The sequence below is a fragment of the Patella vulgata genome, chromosome 5 (assembly GCF_932274485.2).
Source record: "Patella vulgata chromosome 5, xgPatVulg1.2, whole genome shotgun sequence".
Classification (NCBI taxonomy): Eukaryota; Metazoa; Mollusca; class Gastropoda; family Patellidae; genus Patella; species Patella vulgata.
In genome coordinates, this window is record NC_065883.2 from 36,885,037 (window position 1) to 36,912,292 (window position 27,256).

Below are 27,256 nucleotides of genomic sequence, written 5' to 3' on the forward strand. Positions count from 1 at the left end.
TGTTTAAGGTGATGAGACGAGGAATCCTATTGATTTTCAACGATTTCCGATAATTACTACCAAAGTTATGGCCCTTGATCATTTTGTGACACTCTAAAGGCTAAAGTTATCATCCGATTGACTTCAGATTAATACACAGAGTTTAAGATCTTGAGACAAACAAGTATATTGATTTTCAATGAATTTTTATGACTTGAACAGCTCAATCCATGATATTAAAAGTTTTGTATACAAAACGTTAGCATGGGGCAGAACTTTATAAAAAACAAACAAATTCTAATGGTTTTCTGATAATTTCTTCATGAGTTGTTGCTCTTAATCAGATTTTAGTGTATTATAAATGTTTCATTACCGAAAAAAGTAAATATATATGCGACAATTCTTGTTGACTGCCCGGACGATTTAGCTGCTGTGGGTGTATGTTTCGTTTCCTGGCAACCTATCTTTACAGTATTTGTTTGGAATTAAACAAACTCTGCGTAGAATTTATTTGAAAGACATACATAAATATAATACCTTTTTTGTCCAAGAACTCTATAGACCTACTGGAAATACTGGCTGCATCTGTCTGCTTCATATTAAACATACATTATGGAAGAGCTAAATCTGCCAATTGCAGGTCTTTTTTTAGGTCTGAAATGTTACCTAAATTATTAATTAGACATTATTTAACTTATCCAGACCATAATGAACTCTCGATGGCATCGCTAGCCTGTGATATTTACTGGATTAGAACTTGGTCTGCTGCTTCTGATTAAATCAAAAAACGGATAATCGAAACTATGTTTTTTTTTATCGTACTGACTTTAGTAATGAGATCGAGGCTAGGCCCAAAATTCAATCGCTCAATACTCGGTTCAGGGTGGATCAATTTGACTGAAATTTCAGCAAATTCCCTTTACATTATCTAGTTTTTATACGCCCACATTTTCATGCGGACGTATATTGCGTCGCCCCTGTCCGCCCGTCCACAATTTGTTTGTGGACTCTCTACAGGTCACAATCCTTGTCCGATTTTGACGAAACTTGAAATATAGGTTTATCCCCAAAAGATCTCAGCCGCTTTCGATATTGGCATCTATCGGATCGAAACTTCATGGATTATGGCCCCTGTTTGTACGAAAAATCACGTTTTTAGCTTGTGGACCCAATAAAGGTCACAATTTTTATCCGATTTTGTTGAAACTTGAAATGTAAGTTTATAACTCAAAGATCTCAGTCCCTGTCGATATTCGCGCATATCAGACCGTAACTTCCTGAATTATGGCCCTTGATTGTATGAAAAATCGCGTTTTTTAGCTTGTGGACCCTATAGAGGTCATAATTTTTATCCGATTTAAAAAAACGTATTATTATATCATCATTACACCCTACGGAAGGTTGAGTTTGAATTTCGTGAAAATCGGACCAAAATTGCCAGACAAAATGGCCGCCGTTTGTATGCGAATAGTGTAAAAATATGGTAAATGAAGGTTGTGGACCCTGTATAGGTCACAATTTTAATTCGATTTTGATGAAACTTGAAATGCATGTTTATAACCTAAAGATCATGGTTCCTTTCGATATTTGCGCATATCGGATAGTAACTTCCTGAATTATGGCCCCTGATTGTACCCAAAATCGCCTTTTTATACACCCACATGGAAATGTGGTCGTATATCGCCCCCGTCCGTCCATCATCCACAATTTCTTGTGAACACTCTACAGACATACATTTATCAAGGATTGTTTTGAAATTGATATATGTTGTTTGCATTAGTGAGATGAAGAATCCTATTTAATTTCAATAACTTCCGTTAATTTCTTCTGGAGTTATGGCCTTGTTTCACTTTGTTGCACCTTAAATTACTAAAACAAAGAAGCCTATTGAATTTCAGCAATTTCCGTTAATTACATCTCGAGTTATGGCCCTTGTTTCACTTTGTTGAATCTTGTGAACGCTCTAATGACAAAAGTTATCAGCCGATCTGTATGAAATTGATATGCATCATTTAAATTAGTGAAATGATGAAGCCTATTGAATTTCAGCAATTTCCGTTAATTTCTTCTGGAGTTATGGCCCTTGTTTCACTTTTTTGCACCTTGTGAACGCTCTAACCACAAAAGTTATCAACCAATCTGTATGAAATTTATATGCATCATTAAAATTAGTAAAACAAAGAAGCCTATTGATTTTCAGCAATTACCGTTAATTACATCTAGAGTTATGGCGCATGTTTCACTTTGTTGAATCTTCTGAACGCTCTAATGACAACAGTTATCATACGATCTGTTTGAAATTGATGTGCATCATTTAAATTAGTGAAACGAAGAATCCTATTGAATTTCAGCAATTTCCTTTAATTACGCCGTGAGTTATGGCCCTTGTTTCACTTTGTTGTACCTTGTTTATGCTCTAACGACAAAAGTTATTATCCGATCTGTATGAAATTTATATGCATCATTTAGATTAGTAAAACAAAGAAGCTTATTGAATTTCAGCAATTTCCGTTATTACATCTAGAGTTATGGCCCTTGTTTCACTTTGTTGAATCTTTTGAACGCTCTAATGACAACAGTTATCATCCGATCGGTATGAAATTTATATGCATCATTTAAATTAGTGCAACGAAGATGCCTATTGAATTTCAACAATTTCCGTTAATTACACCGTGAGTAATGGCCCTTTTTTCACTTTGTTGTACCTTGTGAATGCTTTAACGACAAAAGTTATTATTCGATCTGTATGAAATTTATACAGTGCTAGGACTATCTAGGAAAAAGTGCTAAATTTTGGATGTTTGGGTTTGGTCCGGTTCACTGATTTTAATTGCTTGGTATGATGATCTAAACAACATGTCCGTCTTGAGTAGCATTGCCCTAATATAAATTACATAAGCGTTGACAACAATGAACCGGCCAGTGGGAGTATCAAATGACAACATTTTAATTTCTAAAATAAAAATCTCATTTTTATACGCCCACATTTTCACGTGGACGTATTATGCCGTCGCCTCTGTCCGTCCGTCCACAATTTGTTTGTGGACACTACAGGTCACAATTCTTATCCGATTTTGATGAAACTTGAAATATAGGTTTATCTCTAAAAGATCTCGACTGCTTACGATATTGACATGTATCGGATCGAAACTGCATGGATTATGGCCCTGTTTTAGCTTGTGGACCCTATAGAGGTCACAATTTTTATCCGATTTTGTTGAAACTTAAAATGTAGGTTTATAACATAAAGATCTCGGTTCCTTTCGATATTCGCGCATATCGGACCGAACTTCCTGAATTATGGCCCCTGATTGTACGAAAAATCGCGTTTTTAGCTTGTGGACCCTATAGAGGTCGTAATTTTAATCCGATTTAAAAAAACGTTTTATATCACCGTTACACCCTAAGGACGACTGCGTTCGAATTTTGTGAAAATCGGATCAAAATTGACAGACAAAATGGCCGCCGTTCGTTCTCAAATAGCGTAAAAATATGGTATATCAAGGTTGTGGACCCTATAGAGGTCACAATTTTTATCCGATTTTGTTGAAACTTGAAATGTATGTTTATAACCATATCGAACTGTAATTTCCTGAATTATGACCCTTGATTGTAGGAAAAATCACTTTCTTTTTAGCTTGTTCTCTATCCATCTCTCGAAAATGTGGGCGTATCCTGCCTGCCAGCCGCTGGTATATAAAGTCATTGATATCATTTCTGGGAAATCATTTGTTTAGTCTTCCAAAAACAAGGTTTTATCATGCTGAGCTATTTTTGTAAGCCCACATTTTCAAGAGGACGTGCGTTGAGTCAGCCCTGTCAGTCCACAATTTATTTGTGGACACACGGTTCCTTTCGATATTGGCATTTTATTCAATATTAAAAGCTGTTCTAACATATTACCATTCCACCCTTATGATGGTTGAGTTCGAATTTCATGAAAATCGGATTGAAACTGTAAAAGTATGTAATACCAAGGTTGTGGACACTGTAGAGGTCACAATTTTTATTATCCGATTTTGATCAAACTTAAAATATATGTCTAGATTCCACGGATTTTGGTTTCTTTCCATATTCGCACATATCGGTCCATAACCTCCTAGATTATGTACCCTGGTTGTACCAAAAATTACAGTTTATACCCGATTTTAAAAACCGTTTAAATATATACTATTCAAAAAAAGTAGGGGATATTTGATTTTGGGGGCATAATACTAAAATATGCAAATGACTACGAAAAAAGTCACTATAGAACCTAACAGAAGAAACATTTCCAGTTACATGTGACGCCCAAACGCACCAATAGCTACCGCATGGAATGCAGGTGATGCTTGGGATCATCATGGGGGTCCAACCCAAGATTTGCACGACTCTGACTTTGAATGTTACAGTCATTGTGGCATTGAATTCCAGGGTGGAAACATCAGTTTAATTGTTTTAGTGACCAGAAAACAAATTTTGATATGCGTCGGCTTACCCAAAATGAAAGGTTACGTGCCCTTGGCATGCTACAGATCGGCACAACACAGGCGGTTGTGGCGCGGACGATGAATGTTTCTCAGTCTGTCATAAGCAGGCTATGGTCCAGATACCGTGATACACAATCTGTACAGGACAGATCACGCTCAGGTCGACCAAGGGCGACAACTCAAGCCCAGGATCGATTTATCCGTACCTTGGCCTTGAGAAATCGTGTCATCACAGCAAATCAGATCAGCGCTCGTCTTCAAACAGACACTGGTGTGAGAGTGAGTGGCCAGACGATTCGGAATCGACTGCATAGGGGTCACCTTCGCGCCCGACGTCCTCGCGTGATCCCTTGTTTGAGAGATCATCACATTCAGGCAAGACGTCGTTGGTGTAGGGATCGTCAACACTGGGATAATCGACGCTGGAGCAATGTGATGTTTTCAGATGAGTCAAGGTTCACTGTTGATTTTTTGGACAGAAGTAGGAGGGTGTGGCGTCGTCGAAACGAGCGCTTCCAAGACATTAACGTCATCAGACATGATCGATTTGGGGGTGGTTCTGTTATGGTGTGGGGAGGCATCACTGTTGCTGGAAGAACGGCTTTACATGTTGTTGCAGGGCGTGTTACAGGCCAGTACTACCGGGACAACATCTTGGCAGTCCATGTAGTGCTGTTCGCACGACGTCATGGCCGCCGTTTCATCTTCCAGGATGACAACGCAAGATGTCACAGGGCCAGGATCGTTACAGGTTACCTCCAACAACAGAACATCACCACATTACCTTGGCCAGCACTGAGTCCCGACCTCTCCCCCATCGAGCATGTCTGGGACATGCTTGGACAGAGGTTACGTCAACGTCAACAACGTCCTGCCAATGTCCAAGAACTTGCTGCTGCGTTGCAACAGGAATGGGACAATCTGGACCAAAATGACCTTAGACGTCTCATTAGGAGTGTGCCACGTCGGATCAATGCTTGTTTGGCAAACAGAGAAGGATTTACCCGTTACTGACTTGGTTGTGATGCTGTGGTAACTTTGCTGTTTGACCCCGGGTATCATTTTACCCTTATAATGGTCAGTCTGTGCCTTACTTAGTCTAACGATCATTTGGAATAAATCGATGAATGTGAACTTCATTTCATTTTGTCATTTGTTTCTTCGTCAGTTTCATTAGGTGACTTTAATAACACTTAAAAATCAAATATCCCCTACTTTTTTTGAATAGTATATTACCGTTACACCCTAGGTTCGAATTTCGTGATAATCGGATCGAAGGCTGTGGTCCCTCTAACGATTTGTATCCGATTTTGAAAAAAAACTTAATATATATGTTTATGTATCAAAGATCTCGGTTTGATGTCCGCGCATATCGGGCCCAACTTCTTGCCTTTTTTATCTTGTCGGATTATATGTTCATATCCCAAAGTTTTGATTTCCTGTCGATACTTCAGACTGTGTCTGCCTGGATGATGACCTCATTTTTTAGCTTGATCTCTGTCTATCTCTTGTGAAATTTGGGCGTCTCTTGCATGGCAACTGCTTTTTTCATATATATTTCATATTGAAATTCAGAATGTATATCAAAGTAGCTAAGTCTTTAACTCAATATCATCCGCAGTCTTCCGGCATTGAAAACACGAATTATTTGTCAATTTAAATGAACGTTGATGTTGTGATTTTACCGGGAAAAGATAGGCCTATGCTTATGATATCCAAATTGTATAGAAGCATATAACTACTGTTCATAATCTCTACTTTTCGTCTCTTCAAAACACGAAAGTCAAAAAGTAGAAGTTATAACAAAATCTGAGGCGACAGCACGCTATATGGCCAAAATGAACTCGAAAATAAGAAATTAAGAACTAATACACTGCAATGATAGCGCCCCTCGTTTTTTCCTAACTTTTATTTTCGACTTGCGTTTTGGCTTGTGTACCGTCTTGTCGACTTTCGTATTAGTCATATTTTTGTATTTATTGATGTCAGTAAGAAGGTGTCAACACGCATACCAAGCCATAATGCAACTCGAAAAGTAGAATTTAGGAAATAAACAACGCGCTATTAGCGATCTATCATTTTTGCTTGCTGTCGTTCTGTCTACTATCGCCTCGGAAGTTATTGTAGTCTCAATTTACCAGGTCACATTTGGATACATGCTATTCGCGTTAACAAAATAGTCTGTATGATAAAGTCTAGTATTGATGGCGATATTAGCGACCTATGACTTTGGCTTGCTGTCGTACTGTTGCCTTTTCGCCTCGGAAGTTGATGTAGTCTCTACTTCCAAAGTCACTTTCGACTTTCGTGTTTTGAAGGGGCGAAAAGTAGAAATTATGAATGGTAGTTATAGGCTTCCATAAAATTGTAAGACAAAATAAAAATTTTACCATTGGTTCACGAATGCCTTTCAGCGCCATTTGTAACAAGGGACTTGAAGGACGAGGCTAGACATATTCCACAAGTCATTCAAACGGTTACGTCATATTCCTATCTGGAGAGCATGCGCAATAAATACTAAATCAGTTTATGTACATTCATATTACATTATCAATTTGTGTTGCGAACCATTAAATAGCTCCTTTAAATAACAAATACATGTATATTGTGTTGGGGTGACCTTTTCCATGTATGTAAATAATCAGTGCACCAACATAGATAATTTTGGATCAAATAGGCCATTCATATTTTGATATTGAACCCTTTCTATGGAAATAAATATATAATTGGCAAAAGTTATACAATCGTAATGTGCTCAACAACCCTGGGTTTACTTATGAATATTAACCTCCACGGGAAAAAGTTCCAAAATCATTTAATTGGTTAACATCAAATTGGTCAATTTCAAAGTATAGGAGTAAAATAATGTAAGATATTTTATACCTTGGCTTAGACAAGCTGCTGTAGAAATTACATCCAATTAATAAACTTATTATTACATTATGTAATATTTGAATCAAATTTTTTTTATTATATTAAATTTGTTTATTTCTATGTTTAATTTGATAAGTTTTTCTTATTCTCTTATTCAAATCTCATAGAATCTGATTCCAAACCCATCTAGCTTTAGTTTTACATTCTAAATATAGAGCAGTGTAATATGACACTTATAACAATACACCATCTGAATAGATAATAATTGGGCGACAATTTATTGTCTTTGAGAGGTTGATGACCGGATTCTCTTCAACAAATCTTTGAGGTCACATTCCCAAACTTGAAGAAATCTGGCTGATTTCTAGTTGGTCTTAAGACTGTATAGGTATCGTTTAAATTAGTAAATCGAACAAGCCTATTGAGTTTCAGCAAATTTCCGTTAATTACATCTAGAGTTATGGCCCGTGTTTCACATTGTTGAATCTTGTGAACGCTTGAACGACAAAAGTTCTCACCCAATCTGTATGAAATTCATATGCATCATTTAAATTAGTGAAATGAAGAAGCCTATTGAATGTCAGCAATTTCAGTCAATTACTTCTAGAGTTATGGCCCTTATTTTACTTTGTTGAACCTTGTGAACGTTCGAACGACAAAAGTTATCATCCGATCTGTATGAAATTGATATGTATTATTTGAATTAGTAAAACGAAAAAGTCTGTCAAATTTCAACAATTTCTGTAGATTACTTCCAGAGTTACAGCCCTTGTTTTAGTTTTTAGAACCTTGCATGTGAACCCTCAAACGACGAAAATTATAATGTCATCTGTATGAAATTGTCTATTAAATGCCCCCTAATTACCTACAAAAGAACAAATATACGACAACTCTTGTCAACCGCTCGGACGATTTAGCTGCTGTGGGCGTATGTTTAGTTGCCTGGCAACCTATCTTTTAGCTTGTGGTCCCTCTGAAGGTCACAGTTATTATCTGATTTTAAAAATTGTTTGAATATATCACCGTAACACCATTATAAAGGTTGAGTTCAAATTTCCTGAAAATCAAACCAAAACTGCCGGACAAAATGGCCGCCGCTTGTACGCGAAAGGTGTAAAAATATGGTATATCAAGGTTGTGGACCCTGTAGAGGTCACAATTTTAATCTGATTTTGATGAAACTTGAAATGCATGTTTATAACCCAAAGATCTTGGTTCCTTTCGATATCTGGGCATATCGAATTGTAACTTCATAAATTATGGCCCTTGTTTGTAGGAAAAATCACTTTCTTTTTAGCTTGTTCTCTATCCATCTCTCAAAAATGTGGGCTTATCCTGCCTGGCAGCCGCTGGTTAACTTTTATAGTGAGAACTACCAGCTCTTTTTCTAATCTCCCATAATGTATCTTTAAGTAAACCAAGGAAGTGCTCCTCTGGGTGACCGTCAAGAGTTATCCAACGTGCACATACACTTAGCTCATCAACAGTGCTAATGTCCTGGCTCTCATCTAGGAAGAGGTTAAAGACTGAAGATGCTTTCAGCGAAAGAAGCATACCATCTTCAATCCATATGCCCACGGCAATTACATACTCCTCAATCGCCTGAAAACAATAAAAACATATACTTTATGATATACAGGTCATAATTTTTATTTGATTTCAACGAAACTTGAAATATAGCTTCATAACCCAAAGATCTCGGTTCTTTTCAATATTCGCGCATATCGGACCGTACCTTCCTGAATGATGGCCCCAGATTGTACGAAAAATCGTGTTTTTAGCTTGTGCACCCTATAGAGGTCATAATTTTTATCTGATTTAAAAAAACGTTTTAATATATCACCGTTACACCCTTTAGATGGCCGAGTTTGAATTTCGTGAAAATCGGCCCAAAACTATCAGACAAAATGGCCGCCCCTCGTTCTCAAATAGCGTAAGAATATGGTGATAGGTTGTGGACCCTATGTAGGTCACAATTTTTGTCCGATTTTGATGAAACTTGAAATGTAAGTTCATAACTGAAAGATCTCGGTTCATTTTGATATTCGCGCATATCGGATAGTAACTTCCTGAATTATGGCCTCTGATTGTACGAAAAATCGTGTTTTTTAGCTTGTGGACTCTATAGTGGTCATAATTTTTATCCGATTTAAAAAAAAACTTTTAAATATATCACTGTTACACCCTAAGGATGGTTTAGTTCGAATTTCGTAAAAATTGGACCAAAACTGACAGACAAAATGGCCGCCCCTCATACTCAAATAGCTTAAAAATATGGTATATCAATGTTGTGGACCCTCTAGAGGTCACAATTTTCTTTTGATTTTGATGAAACTTGAAATATAAGTTTATATCCCAAAGATCTTGGTTCCTTTCGATATTCGCGCTTATTGGATAGTAACTTCCTGAATTATGGTCCCTGATTGTACGAAAAATCACATTTTTAGCTTGAGGTTCCTCTAGATGTTACAATTATTATCCGATTTAAAAAAAGGTTAAAATATATCATTGTTACACTGTAATTTTGGTTGACTTCAAATTTCGTGAAAATCGGACCAACTTGCCGGACTAAATGGCCACCCTTCGTACACAATTAGTGTAAAAATATGGTATATCAATGTTTTTGACCCTCTGGAGGTTACAATTTTCTTCTGATTTTGATGAAACTTGAAATGTAAGTTTATAACACAAAGATCTTGGTTTTTTCCAATATCTGCGCATATCGGATAGTAACTTCCTGAATTATGGCCCTTGATTGAACACAAAATCATGTTTTTAGCTTGTGGTCCCTGTAGAGGTCACAATTTTTATACGCCCACATTTTCATGTGGACGTATTATGCCGTCGCCCCTCTCCGTCTGGACGCAATTTGTTTGTGGACACTCTACAGGTCACAGTTCTTATCCGATTTTGACGAAACTTGAAATATAGGTTTATCTCCAAAAGATCTCGGCTGCTTTCGATATTGGCATGTATTGGATCGAAAGTTCATGGATTATGGCCCCTGTTTGTACGAAAAATCACGTTTTTAGCTTGTGGACCATATAGAGGTCACAATTTTTATCCAATTTTTATCCGATTCTGTTGAAACTTGAAATGTAGGTTTATAACCTACTGATCTCAGTTCCTGTCGATATTCGCGCATATCGGACTGTAACTTCCTGAATTATGGCCCCTGATTGTACGAAAAATCGCGTTTTTAGCTTGTGGACCCTATAGAGGTCATAATTTTTATCCGATTTAAAAAAAAATTTATCCAATTTTCTTGAAACTTGAAATGTAAGTTTATAACCTAAAGATATTTGCGCATATCGAATTGTAATTTTCTGAATTATGGCCCTTGATTGTAGGAAAAATCACTTTCTTTTTAGCTTGTTCTCTATCCATCTCTCGAAAATGTGGGCGTATCCTGTCTGGCAGCCGCTGGTTGTCTGATTTAAAAAAAAATGGATCCATTTGATAATCGCGGATACCCCAACTTAACTTCCTGGATTATGGCCCCTGATTGTTGAAAAATGGCATTTTTAGCTTGCGGATACTCTAGAGGTCACAATTTTTTTTCCGATTTTAAAAACCATTTAAATATTTCACCATTCCACCATAATGAAGGTTGAATTCGAATTTCGGGAAAATCAAATGAAACTTCCCAACAAAATGGCCGCTATTGTGTAAAAGTATGCACTACGAAGGTTGTGGACCCTCTAGAGGTCACAATTTTTATCCGATTTTGATGAAACTTAAAACATATCTTTGTATCCCAAAGATCTTAGTCCCTTTTGATATTTGCACATTTCAGACCATAACTTTCTGGATTATTGCCCCTGATTGTACAAATAATCACGTTTGTTTTTAGCTTGTTCTCTATCTATGTCTTGCAAAATGTGGGCGTATCCTGCCTGGCAGCCGCTGGTTATTAGTGAAATTAGGCCGGGTAAAGCCGTCAGACACAGTCTCGTCAGTCAACACAGTGACAGCTTCAGAATCAGAACCACGGGTAGGCCTATTGGTTGAGCGTGATACTGTAGCTGGTGCGCCCTCAGCATGCTCATCAGCTCGCACGGGCCTTTTAATTAAAAATGTATCCATGACCGGTATTGTTTCAAATAGGGCAAAGTGTCAACAATGTCTAATAGTAAGTTCTGGAGGACCGCACTACACGCAAAACAAAAATCTACAACCGCGGTACCCAATCTGATTAAAATACGGATCTATATTTTGTTTCGTTTTTTTTTATACTTTCGATGGCCTACACTACATGAAGATCTGACTAATTTCGTGCACCTCATTGCTCACGCCAACAAACCGTTTCATTGGCTAAACCCTCACATCATCAAGAACACGTCAATGATGACAACTCTTCCAGATCCTAGTGTAGTAAAGACAAGTAAAACGAAATTTTGAACTATAAAAAACGATACGAAATAGGATCTGTGTTTTAAATAGATTGTGCATTACTTTAACGTCATTGCACGGGAAATTGTAAGTGGAGCTGTCTGGTCATAGCCTGATTGTGGGCGGAGTCGACGGAAAGGTCAGTTGCACAGTATGACAATTTCATTTTGAAAGTCCATTCTATCTGTGTATCAAACTTAGGAATAAAGCAACAGAAGACAGGTATACAACACTAACTTCCATTTAATTCAAACCATACTAAAAATATACGTTGTTAAATGGGCCGTTGACGGACATTTTATCGGTTTGTCATATGTTAGTATTTGTAGGAGCCCGTTCGTAATTAAGCCGTATATCCAAACCTGTTTTTGTATGTATTTTTTGTTAGTTTTTTTTATGCACGTTTTGACGAGCATTTTGAAAACTACAAATACAACATTTATATTTAACAGAAAGGTCCAAATTGTTTGACGATCTTTTTGAAAACTACAAATACAACATTTATATTTAACAGAAAGGTCCAAATTGTTTGACAAGCAAATAGAACCAATCACACTGTTCTTTGATGTAATTTTGTGACCCTTCTTGATGATCAAAAATTATGTGTTTTGCGTTATTATTTTCAAATGAAAAACACCTGATTAAAAACTGGGACATTTAGGCATGTGAGAGACATCGAGACAGGACGGCAAAACTGCTATCAGTATCAAGTACTCGGCTAGGCCTATATAAAATAACCAACTAAGCATGCGCAGTCTGTCACATCAATATCTAAACAATCCTGCTTGGATAAGTGAACTTTATTGGAGAATGACATGGGAATCATATATTAAACAGCTTCTTGTAGTGGTCTGTCAGCGTTCTTGAAGAAAAAAAAAATTCTGGGGTTGAATGCGCCTACACCTCCCGGTAATCACTGTGCCCGAATGCATCTCATAATTTGTAACAACAGCAAACCACCAATCCTCCCCCACCCCCCGCTGATTTTTACTGGCGGAAACCCTGATCTGTCTTCTGTTATATAAAATTGGTAAAAAATAACTGTGTCTTGTAGTCAGGTATATACGGTATATTGGTAATAAAATTGAATTGGAGATTTTGTGCAAGAAAGTTTTAAACCAGTGTTAATAATATCTATGAATTAATTCATTTTATTTATCTGTTTTGCAGCTTGAACCTATTGTACCATTGCCATCACCAAATCAACTTAAAAAGAAAATACTGATAAAGAATAAACGGCTCAAACCAGAAGTTGAAAAAAGTTAGTTTCTTTTTTCAGGCAAAAAATCATGGGCTTTGTAGCTTTATCACTGTTTCGAAGAAAGCAGGACACTCTTAGACTGGGTTCGTCCTTCTGTCGGTCTGTCATACAATAATAACTCTGTTTCTAAATTTAGGTATATGCTCAAATTTTTTGTAGGTGTTCATTAGGTGAATGCCTGCCAGTGCGAGGATGAACATTTTCTATGCAGGCTAAGCAAAGATAAGCTATTTGATTCTGATTATGTGAGAGTGATGATACTTTGTGTATAGTTACATTACATCAATACCTTAATGAAGTTTGACAATGAGCATTTTCTGCTCAGGATCAGCAAATTTATATAAAGAATTTCATTGGTCGAGACTTTAGAATAACTCAGATTTTAATTGAGTGAGAGTGATGAAACTTGCTGTATAGTTCATTACATCACAACCTTGACTAAGGTCAATGATGAGCTATTTTTCCACGCTATCGAAGAAAGCAGGGGGCTATTAAAATGTAAGACTTTTGCTAGAATTTTTGCTCTTATAATTAATGGTGGCATTATATTTCATTAATTAATGTCTTCGGCCAATTGTACTAAATATGCACTAAAAATATAAATGACAGGTTGACACATAAAAAGAGTTATAAAACCAAAGCATAGCTGGTTCTATGTGTCAACAAAATATTACCAGATGACACGTGGTTGGAAATTTACCAATTGCATCATTTGGCTAAAGTAACAAATGATATCAGTAGTTGCGCAGGTTCAGGGTCATAAATAGCCTAGTCTGTGCATGATGTCCATAGGTCCTTTAAAAGAAATCATGGCAAACTTTTAAGGCAGATTTTCATTAGATTCCGTAGAGATTATCATCTGAGTTCCTAGCACTGTAACCCAGGTATCGTTTAATCTTGTTTTTCTAGCACTAATTTCTTTCACATTCGTTTAATATCAAATCTTTGGTTAAAAATTTGTAAAAACTGTTTAAAATCACCCAAAATCATCTAATTTGTACATGTGTCCAGTTTAAAGCTGACTGATTAATTTTGATAATGAGTGTCCAATTTACAAGTATTTAATTTCCTGATCACTGTTCAAAAATTAATCATTATACATCATTAATCAATTGGGTTGTTTATTTTTTAACAATGATTGAGAAGTTAAACACTTGTAAATTAGACACTCATTATCAAAATTGAATGGTCAGCTTTAAACTGGACAGAAGTACAAATTAAACGATTTATGGTGATTTTAAACAGTTTTTACAAATTTTTACAAAGATTTGATAATAAACGAATGTGAAAGAAATTAGTGCTAGTACAAATTAAACGATTTATGGTGATTTTAAACAGTTTTTACAAATTCTTAAACAAAGATTTGATATTCAACGAATGTGAAAGAAATTAGTGCTAGATACACAAGATTAAATGATACCTGGGTTACAGTGAGACTTGCATTGTTATTCCTGGTAAGACAAACATCTTAACTAACTGAGAAAACAGTAAGAAGTAAATAAACAACGTGATGGGGAAGCAAAGACAACAAGTGAAAATAATAGACAATCACAAGACTACTAAGATATGTAGTAAGAAAAGATGCATGGGTCGTACGTAGGATGTGGCTACCGGATTTGGTTCCCTGCTCTCCACGTCTGACAAAAGACCCATGGTACTACATCCATCACACTTTTTGGGACTCCATAACTCAGCTTCTATTAATTCAGGTAAAATGTGAAACTTGATGTAGGTGTTTATTAGGTGAATGTGAATGTCTTGACTGAGTTTGATGATGACCATTTTCTGTTTAGGCTAAGTAGAGGTAAACAATTTGATTTATTGATGCTTTGGAACATAACTGTAATTCTTATTGAGTGAGAAACTTGTTGCATAATTTTTTTACATGAGAGTACCTTGACTATGTTCAATAATGAACATTTTCTGCTCAAGTTGAGCAGAATGGTAAGCAGTTTGATTGCTCTATGCTTTACTGCATCTCGTCAAAACTTAAATACACCTAAATGGGGGGAAATATGAGTATAGTCATAGACACATAGAGACAACTTGTCCTCAACCCTTCTCTAATTTACATGCCTGTATTATTATTATGCCAAATGTAAGGATTGATTACATTATGGCCCCTGATTGTATGAAAATTCACGCTTTTAGCTTGTGGTCCCTCTAGAGAAAACAATTTTTATACGCCCACCCTTTTATGTGAAACTTCCAATCAGTAGAAACAGGAAACACAAACCAAATACAGACGGTTTGATGGGATCAATTTTGACTGAGTCAAAATGATGCATTTGATATTCAGATAAGCTGATATAAAATAATTAATAGAATACAATATCAAAAAAAACATCGTTTTATGCAACGTTTCATCAGTAAAAATACTAACTTCTTCAGGGATGAAGAACTAAATTCAAAATGACTGGAAGTCAGTTATGACATCATAGGAAGTTATGACATCGTGGGAGTGATGACGTCATAGACTTAGATACATAACGTGAAAGGTTAGCTTAACTAAAACTTAGGTAAAATTTTACAAGTTAGGAAAACTTATGCATGATTATGAATGATTTTGAAACCCCCTGGATTTAACTCATTTAAACCAATTGGCCAAACTGAATCAAGTCTATGAATCCACAGACTTTCTGCTGTGTTCAATTTTTTTGGATCTTTATCAGAAATTTTTTGTACTATGGTACACACGAAATCATGACCTGGTATATTAAAATGGGAGGTTACATGGGGGGAATGGCCAGGATTTTTAAGCTTTATATTACTTCTGTGCTTATTAAGTCGAGTGCTGAAAGGAGTAATGGTTTGGCCTACATATTGCATACTACAGGTTTTACATGTTAAACAATATACAACATAAGAACTGGCACAGTTGACAGAGTCTCTAATCTTGAATGATTTCATGTCTTTACTGGTTACTTCTTGACTATTACACATAGTCTCGCATGATTTGCATAATTTTCGTAAACAAGGTTGACATCCGTATGAAATTTTGTCCTTAATATGCTTATTACTAGTGTCAGAAGTTATCAACTTATTTTCTTTCAAGATATTGCCAATAGTGTGGTTCTTCCTCTCTGTTATTATTATTTTGCTGCTATTCATAATTTTCGTCATACGTGAACTTGTGTCTAAAATACTTCGGTCTTTAATCATTTGGTGAAGGTGAGGTTGTCTAGGGTCAAAGGTAGTTGTCCATGGAATAATGTTCTCATTAGTATCGGTCTTGGATTGGTAGGTCAATAATTCAGTCCTGGTCTTCTGATCTGCACGTTTAAATGCCTTTAGAATAATTTTCTTGGGATATCCGGATTGTTTAAGATAGGATCCAAAATTTTTTAAGTTTGATTTGGTCCAGCTATCTTTACTAAAAATCCGTTTTATGTGGACGTATATTGTTGTTACCCCTGTCTGTCCGTCCATTGTTTGTGAAAACTCAACTCTACAGGTCACATTTTTTATCCGTTTTCAATGAAACTTGAAATATGGGTTTATCACCCTAAGTTCTCAGTTCCTTTCGATATTGGCATGTAACTTACTGTAACCTTATGGATTATGGCCCCTGATTGTATGAAAAATTACGTTTTTATATGCTCACATTTTCATGTGGACTTATATTGTCGTCGCACCTGTCCATCCGGACGTCCGTCTACCATTTGTTTGTGTACAGTCTACAGGTCACAATTTTTATCCGATTTTGACGGAGGTCACAATTTTATTCCGATTTAAAAAAACGTTTGAATATATCACCGTTACACCGATTTTGATGCAACCTTAAATTTATGTTTATATCACAAAAGTCGCGGATCGTAACTTCCTCAATTATGGCTTGTGATCGTATCAAAAATTGCGTTTTAAGCTGGTGGTCCCTTTAGAGCTAACAATTTTTATCCAATTTAAAATAACATTTGAATATATCACCGTTACACCCTAAGGACGCTTGAGTTCGAATTTCTTAAAAATATGGCCGCCCCTTGTTCGCAAATAGTGTCTTAATATTGTGTATCAGGGTTATTGACCCTCTGGAGGTCACAATTTTCATTTGATTTTGATGAAACTTGAAATGCATGTTTATAACCCACAGATCTCGGTTCCTTTCGATATTTGCGCATATCGAACCATAACTTCCTGCATTATGGCCCCTGATTGTACGAAAAATCAAGTTTTTAACTTGTGGACTCCAGAGAGGTCACAATTTTTATCCGATTTATAAAAACGTTTGAATATATCACCATAACACCCTAAGGATGGTTGAGTTCAAATTTCAAAAAAATCAGACGGAAACTGACAGACATAATGGCTGCCCTTCGTTCACAAATAGTGAAATGAAATGAAATGAAATGGAGTTTAACATCCTACTGTTCTGCTCTTAACCTGGGCTAATGAAGACGGGCATACGCCATACAGTGTGCTATGAGGGAAATTTTGCCCGGACAGCGGCACTATGGCCTACTCTTATATCGAATTCCAACTGCCAAGGGATCTTTTACGTGCATGCCAATGTGTACAAGGGACCTCGGTTTTTCGTCACATCCGAACGACTAGACAGCTTTCCTTGTCAGCCCCTCCGTCCTGCATCACTGACAAGGGAGAACCACGCCGGGAAATCTGGATGAACTTTCTCGGCCAATGCAGGGATCGAACACCCGAACTCCAGGCTAGCGAGCTAGCATCTTACCCACACAAGATTGTGTATCAGGGTTGTGGACCCTTTGGAGGTCACAATTTTCCTCTGATTTTGATGAAATTTGAATTGCGTGTTTATAAACCAAATATCTTGGTTCCTTTCTATTTTCGTACATATTGAATCATAACTTCCTGAATTATGCCTCCTGATTGTACGAATTGTGGTCACAATTATTATTTGATTTAAAAAAATGTTCAAATATATCATTGTTACACCGTAATGTTTTTTGAGTTCGAATTTCGTGAAAATCGGGCCAAAACTGCCGGACAAATGGCCGCCCTATGGAAGGGTATGGCTTCCAATATTAAATGCTCTGCGACAATGTCGTTTCCATTGATTATATGTAAAAAGTACAATGTACAAAGTCCTAATTCCGATAATGATAAAGTCAAAATACCTCTAAGGCAAGAGTTAAATGTAAAACGTCAAATGTTAAGTGTTAAATGACAAATGTTTTTTGGGAAAATGCTTTTTTTTCCTGTCTACATTTTACATTTCTCTCATTACATTTTACATTTGCGCTCTGCCACATCCCATTTGTCCTTCACGCTTTCTACATAGCAACTTTCGCACAGCATCCACTTTCATATGCAAATGTAGGATATCATGTGACTTATTAACATACGGAAACCTGGCACATTATAAACCAGCACGATATTCACCGCACGATACAGTAAATCAAGCTGGTACACCATAAGAAACTATCTAGACGACCGTGCGTAATCATGAATGTGTCAGGAAATAATTGATAGATTCAAACAGCCAAAGAAACATACTTTCCAGTAATTTATAACAGAATAACTGGAATTTCGTATTAATACCCATATTTTGATATGGTTTATATATAGTGTGCCGGGTTTCTGTATATGTTAATAAGTCATGTGATATCCTACATTTGCATTCACAATTTAATATTTATTATCATTGGTTTAAAATGATCAGTTTTGTAATAACACTTTCGATATTGGCATGTAATGAACCATAACTTATGGATTATGGCCCCTGATTGTACGAAAAATCACATTTTAGCTCATGGACAATCTAGAGGTCACAATTTTAACCCGATTTTGATGTAACTTGAAATGCATGTTTATAACCCGAAGATCTCGGTTTATTTTGATATTCGCGCATATCGGATTGTAACTTCCTGAATTATGGCCCCCTGATTGTACGTAAAATTGCGTTTTTAGCTTGTGGTCCCTCTAGAAGTCACAATTATTATCTGATTTAAAGAAACGTTTGAATATATCACTGTTACACCGTAATGTGAGTTGAGTTTGATTTTCATGAAAATCGGACCAAAACTGCCCAACAAAATGGCCGTCCCTCGTACACAAATAGTGTAAACATCTGGTATATCAAGGTTGTGGGCCCTCTTGAGCTCACAATTTTGATCCGATTTTGATGGCTGCCGTTCGTTCTCATTTAGCGTAAAAATATCTCGGTTCCTTTCGATATTTGCGCATATCAAATTGTAATTTTCTGAATTATGGCCCTTGATTGTAGGAAAAATCACTTTCTTTTTAGCTTGTTCTCTATCCATCTCTCGAAAATGTGGGCGCATCCTGTCTGGCAGCCGCTGGTTGAATTAGTTTTGGTATACTTGCATCATTCATACATCTAGAAGTGAGCATATAAGTTTTCAGTCTTTTGATACTTTGATAGTGTATTTCTAAACAAAACTGTGGTGGTATGAACTTAATTTGTGTCTACAACCAGGTAATTAGAATGCTGGATACTATACTAAACATCTTAAGACATATATATACAATATACACTACTTATAGTTTTTTATACGCTCACATTTTCATGTGGACGTATATTGTCCTCGCCCCTTTCACTCCGTCCGTCCACAATTTGGTTGTGGACTCTCTACAGGTCACAGTTCTTGTCCGATTTTGACAAAACTTGAAATATAGCTTTATCCCAAAAACATCTCGGCTGCTTTCGATATTAGCATGTATCGGATCGAAACTTCATGGATTATGGCCCCTGTTTGTACGAAAAATCACGTTTTTAGGTTGTGGACCCTATAGAGGTCACAATTTTTATCCGATTTTGTTGAAACTTGAAATGTAAGTTTATAACCCAAAGATCTCAGTTCCTTTCGATATTCGCGCATATCGGACTGTAACTTCCTGAATTATGGCCCCTGTTTGTACGAAAAATCACGTTTTTAGCTTGTGGACCCTATAGAAGTCATAATTTTTATCCGATTTAAAAAACCGTATTATTATATCACCGTTACACCCTAAGGACGACGGAGTTCGAATTTCGTGAAAATTGGCCCAAAATTGACAGACAAAATGGCCGCCATTCGTTCTCAAATAGCGTAAAAATATGGTATATCAAGGTTGTGGACCCTATAGAGGTCACAATTTTGATCCGATTTTGATGAAACTTGAAATACATATTTATAACCCAAAGATCTTGGTTCCTTTCGATATTCGCACATATTGGATCATAACTTCCTGAATTATGGCCCTTGATTGTACGAAAAAATCACTTCTTTTTTTAAGCTTGTTCTCTGTCCATCTCTTGCAAAATGTGGGCGTATCTTGCATGGCAACCGCTTGTTGGTTGTGCATTTACTAATAACACAAAGATTGTCTATCCCTGTACCTTTCAAAACGTGCAGGATATTGATAAATAAGTTTTCTTGCTATTATTATTGATATATTGTTATTAATGTGTTATAGGACAACTAGAATTATATCAGAAAGGATTAATGCAACAGATTAATGAAGACGGTGATAATTTGGAAGATCCTAATCTAGGTAGTAATGTAGAAGGTGAAGAAGGTCCATTAAATGGTGAGATAATTTTGATAAAAAATTTCTATTAATGTCTTATGTATAGGCATATACAGCACTGATGTAACAGAAAACTTTTAACTAGTCAATATTGATCATGCATAATAAACATGAGATATTAAGCAGATTAGACAAGATAATTATACATTGAAAGTCTTTTGTAGTTTACAAACAAATTTGAATATAACAGGTATCTGTAGATTAATTTATTTGTGATCCAAAAATTAATTTGAAACCAATGTTGAATGTTTTTAGTTTGTTCTGTTGACTATTTGAAAACTTGAAACATCAGTGTTGTTAGATGATATTATGATGATTGGATATTGACAGCATACGTCCACATAGTTAATGCACAAATTACACAATTATTTAGTTGAATAACTATTATTGTAAACACATCATAGTATCAAACAGTTGACTTGAAGAATTGTAATAAGTGTTATTTTCAAATCAGATTTTAATATGGTAATATTTGATATCGTATATTACGTGTCATGTAAAAGTGGCATGCTATTTATTGGCGCTAAGTTTGACGAAACTATAGTTTACACATTGTCTTGTATTAAATATAATTGTTTTAGACTCACTGGCACAGTTTATCCCCCCAACCCAACACTAATTCATTTTATCAAGTAACAATGTTTTATGCACTCTTATTGCACCTACTACTACAATAAAAAGATATAGAAGAAAATGAATGAATGGTAATCTGTTTTAATCTTATCATTGATAAATCCTAGTTCTAGGTACACATTGATAAGACTCCGGTTATCGTTGTCAATAGCAGACATATTTGCTGTTTCAGATGTGGAGAATTCTAGCAGTTCCAGTAGTGAATCGTCTCAAGTAGGCGAACCAGTTACGACTAAGCCTGACACTGGTACAATACTATCCACATTTTTATTGGCTCCTATCTTGCCTTTTTTTTTATTATATTTTATAAGTATAGGCATTTGGCTCTGGTAGTTAACATTAATGGTCTGCTTGAATTTTCTTTCTTATGCCTCTGTTGACTTTATTTTGTACCTTCACTTCACTTACCTTACATTAAAAATCTAGCCAAAACCAACCAAAAAAATCATCAATCTTATTTTGCATGTTTATATAAAGATGCATTATGTAAAAGCTAAATCTGCCTATTGCAGATTTTTTTCTTTGGCCTCAAAATGAATTATTATTTAAACATTTATTCACATACCAAGCTCAACATACCAAGCTCAACTCTCCAGAGCGTGAAAGGATTGTGACAAGATCACTATTTAATGATTTAATTTAAAAATTGATAATTAAGACTGTTTATTATCGTAGCAATGAGCAATGAAAATCAAGACTATGCTATTCTTTAGACATTCATAACTTAAATCAGAATGAAGTAATTTAAATGAAATTTTCAATATATTCCTTTTTCATTATCAATTTCTTTAGCAAGAACTGCCAGCTCTTTATCTAAATATTACATAATGTATCTTTCAGTTAATTAGTTGGTAAACTATTCCTATGCATTAAATATAGGCCACCAAAGTGTAACAATTTCTATGATATCTATTTATAAACTTTGTATAAAAAGCTAATATAAAATACATCTTGCAGAGTCAAAAGCCTTTTTTATTTAAAAACTAATTATGTAATTCTGGCTAAAAAAAAAAAATATGAACTAATAGCGTTTAGATGTGAAAGTAATATGTAATCAATTGAACCTGCATAGTCACTTAAATTCAGAAATCAAAATAGATATATGTAAAGAAATACATGATCTATCCATAGCATGTAAACAACTGTGATTCCCAGCTGTGTCTGCTGCTGCCGGTATGCATGTATATTGTGGAATATATTTTGTAATGAGAAATTATAAAATATGGAAATTATAAGGTATGGAAATTTTTGATGTAGTTGTTTTGACATAAATATCGCGTTCGATTAATTGCTCCTGGCTTACTCGACTAGGATCCTCAAGTACGTTTGGACATGCACAGTGGGAACGGGTAATTGAATGATACAGTGCTTTCTTTACGTATCAAAATGAAAAATAAATGCCGCCAAACTATCATGCTCAGTGTTCTGATAAATAACGACAAGCAGACAATAATCCACCACCAAACTTTAATTTATACTGACTTTTTCATTGTCATCTTATTGGAACTATTAAATCCGGAGAAGCGAAATAAAGCTCCAAGGATAGAATGTTATGCAGAACATACAGTCCCTCTATAGTTGCACACCAGTTACAATTCAAAAACATGCAATGGTGTTTCTACCATGGTGTTTCTGGCATATTGCTACCCCAGATCCATTTCGCTCACTATCCGATAGATTTGGAATATCTAAATCAACAATGCACTGTATGTGCCGCAGAGTTTCTAAGGGGAAGATAAACAATCTAATGAAAACAACTATTCAACCTCCATTACCCTATTAACAATCAGGGCTATTAGTAGCTGTCATATCTGACTTAAGTCGTCCAAGATGAAGGACAATCGAATATCATACATCAACCGCAAAAATTTCACTGTCATACACCACACTGTATGTGATCATCGAATTCGCTTTACTCATGTTTACACCGGCTGGCCTGGGTGCACACATGACACTTACGTTTTGAGGAATTTCTTGTATTTTCCTCCAACTAGATAACAAATTTCAGGAGGGAGAATTCCTACTTGGGGACCCAGCCTGCCTTTTTCAGCCATGGTTTATGACTCCACACAATGATTTTGGAAAATTGACCTGGTAATCAAAAGAGATTTAACGAAGGGCTTAGTTCTGTGATAGAACGTGCCTTTGGGCAACTGAAAGGATGCTGAATGTCCTTTTCTAACTCCTGGAATCGTTGCACCAAGGTGTAGAATCACTAAAATAAGTCAACACTCAACACTACTGACTACTGTGGAATGGAAATACTGTATTTTTGAATCGGAGCAATGTGTCAACAATAATTCATTTAAACTTAATCTGAAAATATAACTTGGACCAAAAAGTTAATTTGCTGCCATGTTGAATAATTGGATTATGGGACAATTCCCAAAGTAGTTGGCTCCTTGGGGTAGGTTACTAAGACCTGGCGCGAGTAAGCCTTTAAATGATGTCACCGGTAACTTGAACGCACTCGTGGAGCCTCAAGTAAGCGCGACACTAGTAATCGAACACACCCAAAGATTAAGTATATCTAATATGATTTAAAACCAACATAATGTATATATTAGAGAAATTTCTCATAATAGTGAATAGATGTAATTTTTGTATGTCAATAGTATTTAGTACCAATTGTTGTGTCAGTTATTAGTAGTAAATTGTTATAGTATAGCAAATAACATAATGCTATGAATCCTGGTGTTATGGACCTTGTAATTTCTATTCTTTTTGACTTAATGGCAAGTAAACAAAAGGGTCTGTAAATCTATAAAACATTAAAATGATTACATAGTATTGAGGATTAAAATATAGTTGTAATATAATTATGCTGATTGTTGGATCTTCATGAAATATTATTGATATCATAAACATGTAATGAATTTGATAATTGGGTGAGAATTTGGTGAAGATAGACTGTAAATTAAGAGGGGTTCTTATTGGTGTTATTGTGCATGTTTAAAAGAGGGGAGTGTGTATAGTATTTAGAATTTAAACGCCCACATTTTCATGTGGACATGTTGTCGCCCCTGTCCGTCCGAACGTCCACAACTTGTTTGTGGACACTCTAAAGGTCACAATTTTTATCAGATTTTGTCGAAACTTGAAATATAGGTCTATCTCCCAAAGATCTTGGTTCCTATCGATATTGGCATGTATCGGACAATAACTTCATGGATTATGGCCCCTGATTGTACGAAAAATCACATTTTTAGCTTGTGGACACTCTAGAGGTCACAATTTTGATAAAACTTGAAATGCATGTTTACATCCCAAATATCTTGTTTCCTTTTGATATTCGCGCATATCGGATCGTAAATTCCTGAATTATGGACCCTGATTGTACAAAAAATTGTGTTTTTAGCTTGTGGTCCCTCTAGAGGTCACAATTTTTATCTGATTTCAAAAAACGTTTTTGTATATCACCGTTACACCCTAATGATGGTTGAGTTCGAATTTCGTGAAAATTGGACCAAAACTGACGGAAAAAATGGACTCCCATTGTACGCAAATAGTCTAAAACAAAACATGGTATACCAACACTGGGAAGTATCATAGGTGATATTTGTGCAAATCGGGTATAGATTTCGTGCCAATTTAGTAAATTTCTGCAAATATCGGTAAAATTATAATTATCGCAACAAATCTAATACCCCGAGGCTACAATCTGTACATACGGTGTGTTAATTAACAGGGGTGAGAAATTGACTGAAAGGTGATTTAATTATCGCTAGGGGTGAATATATCCATGACGGTGCGTTTTCTGTACCGGGTGTGTTAATTAACGGACGGGTTAAAAACAACTGACACGGTGTGTATTCTTTGTTTGGTGAGTTTTCTCGAAAGCGTGTTATATTAACTGCAGCAAAGGTGATTTATCAAGGACCAGCAGGCTTTATCTGACACGTTAATGTTAAATCTAATTTACCGTGCGATTTCTTGTTCGACCTTGTGTTTTACGCAGATCGGTCTTTGTTAAGTGTAGGTCTTTATACATGGATTTATACGTGGGGTAGTTACGTATATGCTTTCTTATATGTATTTCATTTCTTGATGAATACTACGTGTTTTATACTTTGTACCATAGTGGGACTGCAGTTATTTATATATTTGATCTTTTTTGTGGGTTTAATTTCTTTACAAATTATCGTGCGTACCACTGAACTATAAATGCACGTATCTTAATATTGATTGCACGCAGTATCGTCATTTCCCGATATCCGAACCAACCTCAATTTGATTATCTGATATATTCTAATCTCCATTGATATCAGATTAACAAATCTGTTTCGAAAGCAAGTTTATAAATATAAAATTGCACAATTAATGAAAACCTGTAAGTTTTCGTCACTGCTATATTTACTATGCGTGGGCGTATTAATATATAAATGTATAGTTTCTTGCCTGGGTCATAGATAGGACTACCAAGATATAACAAATGATAATTCACATATCAAATAACACCAATGAAAATAGGGACATGCGCCCGCTTCCACCCAAAGTGATATTGCCCATTGCCGAACATTATTCAGATTCGATCGAACTCTGTGTAACAAGCTCGTCTTTGAAAGCAAAATACTGATATATGACCTAATATTGAGACGCTTGTTCATATAGCCGCTTGTTTTCGATTGTATGAAATAGCTTTATTATTTTACTCCACGGTACAAAGAAACCACAGGTTCTGTGATTGTGAATCCAGCCTTTATTTTACAATTTATACTGTCGGTTCGTGCACGCTTTTCACACAGAACTGCTCTTTTGATGTTGAGAGGCGACACGCAGTTAGTTCTGCTCTTTGTTTGATGTTAGAGGCGAGGCACAGCTCGTGCTCGAATGGATTAACTGATAAAGTTGGTTGGAATTCGGCCATTGTTACAGTTTATCCCAATAAGTTACTATTAAGTATAACAAAAAGGACAATTTTGTAATGTGGGTGAATACTGTGGTATATTCAATTTTGATCTTATTGCAATGGATAAATGTATGGTTCACTTTTCGAGCATCTCATTTAAATAAAGCTTGATATTCTATTAACATATACTATTCAAAAAAAGTAGGGGATATTTGATTTTTAAGTGTTATTAAAGTCACCTAATGAAACTGACGAAGAAACAAATGACAAAATGAAATGAAGTTCACATTCATCGATTTATTCCAAATGATCGTTAGACTAAGTAAGGCACAGACTGACCATTATAAGGGTAAAATGATACCCGGGGTCAAACAGCAAAGTTACCACAGCATCACAACCAAGTCAGTAACGGGTAAATCCTCCTCTGTTTGCCAAACAAGCATTGATCCGACGTGGCATACTCCTAATGAGACGTCTAAGGTCATTTTGGTCCAGATTGTCCCATTCCTGTTGCAACGCAGCAGCAAGTTCTTGGACATTGGCAGGACGTTGTTGACGTTGACGTAACCTCTGTCCAAGCATGTCCCAGACATGCTCGATGGGGGAGAGGTCGGGACTCAGTGCTGGCCAAGGTAATGTGGTGATGTTCTGTTGTTGGAGGTAACCTGTAACGATCCTGGCCCTGTGACATCTTGCGTTGTCATCCTGGAAGATGAAACGGCGGCCATGACGTCGTGCGAACGGCACAACATGGACTGCCAAGATGTTGTCCCGGTAGTACTGGCCTGTAACACGCCCTGCAACAACATGTAAAGCTGTTCTTCCAGCAACAGTGATGCCTCCCCACACCATAACAGAACCACCCCCAAATCGATCATGTCTGATGACGTTAACGTCTTGGAAGCGCTCGTTTCGACGACGCCACACCCTCCTACGTCTGTCCAAAAAATCAACAGTGAACCTTGACTCATCTGAAAACATCACATTGCTCCAGCGTCGATTATCCCAGTGTTGACGATCCCTACACCAACGACGTCTTGCCTGAATGTGATGATCTCTCAAACAAGGGATCACGCGAGGACGTCGGGCGCGAAGGTGACTCCTATGCAGTCGATTCCGAATCGTCTGGCCACTCACTCTCACACCAGTGTCTGTTTGAAGACGAGCGCTGATCTGATTTGCTGTGATGACACGATTTCTCAAGGCCAAGGTACGGATAAATCGATCCTGGGCTTGAGTTGTCGCCCTTGGTCGACCTGAGCGTGGTCTGTCCTGTACAGATTGTGTATCACG

At 36.2% G+C, this 27,256-nt stretch overlaps 1 protein-coding gene across 4 annotated transcripts in view; it reads left to right on the plus strand.

Annotated features, from left to right (window-relative positions):
- LOC126821498 (1-phosphatidylinositol 4,5-bisphosphate phosphodiesterase beta-4) overlaps positions 1-27,256 on the plus strand; it is a 315,174-nt gene that overhangs the window by 198,255 nt on the left and 89,663 nt on the right. For 2 of the 4 annotated variants that reach the window (XM_056100864.1, XM_056100866.1), the window contains exons 16-18: positions 12,885-12,975; positions 20,368-20,481; positions 21,287-21,361. In XM_056100864.1, the coding sequence (XP_055956839.1) occupies positions 12,885-12,975; positions 20,368-20,481; positions 21,287-21,361 (280 nt within the window). Of the gene's footprint in view, positions 1-12,884; positions 13,255-20,367; positions 20,482-21,286; positions 21,362-27,256 lie in introns of those variants that run through there. The other 2 variants (XM_056100865.1, XM_050549941.2) reach the window with 2 other exon arrangements.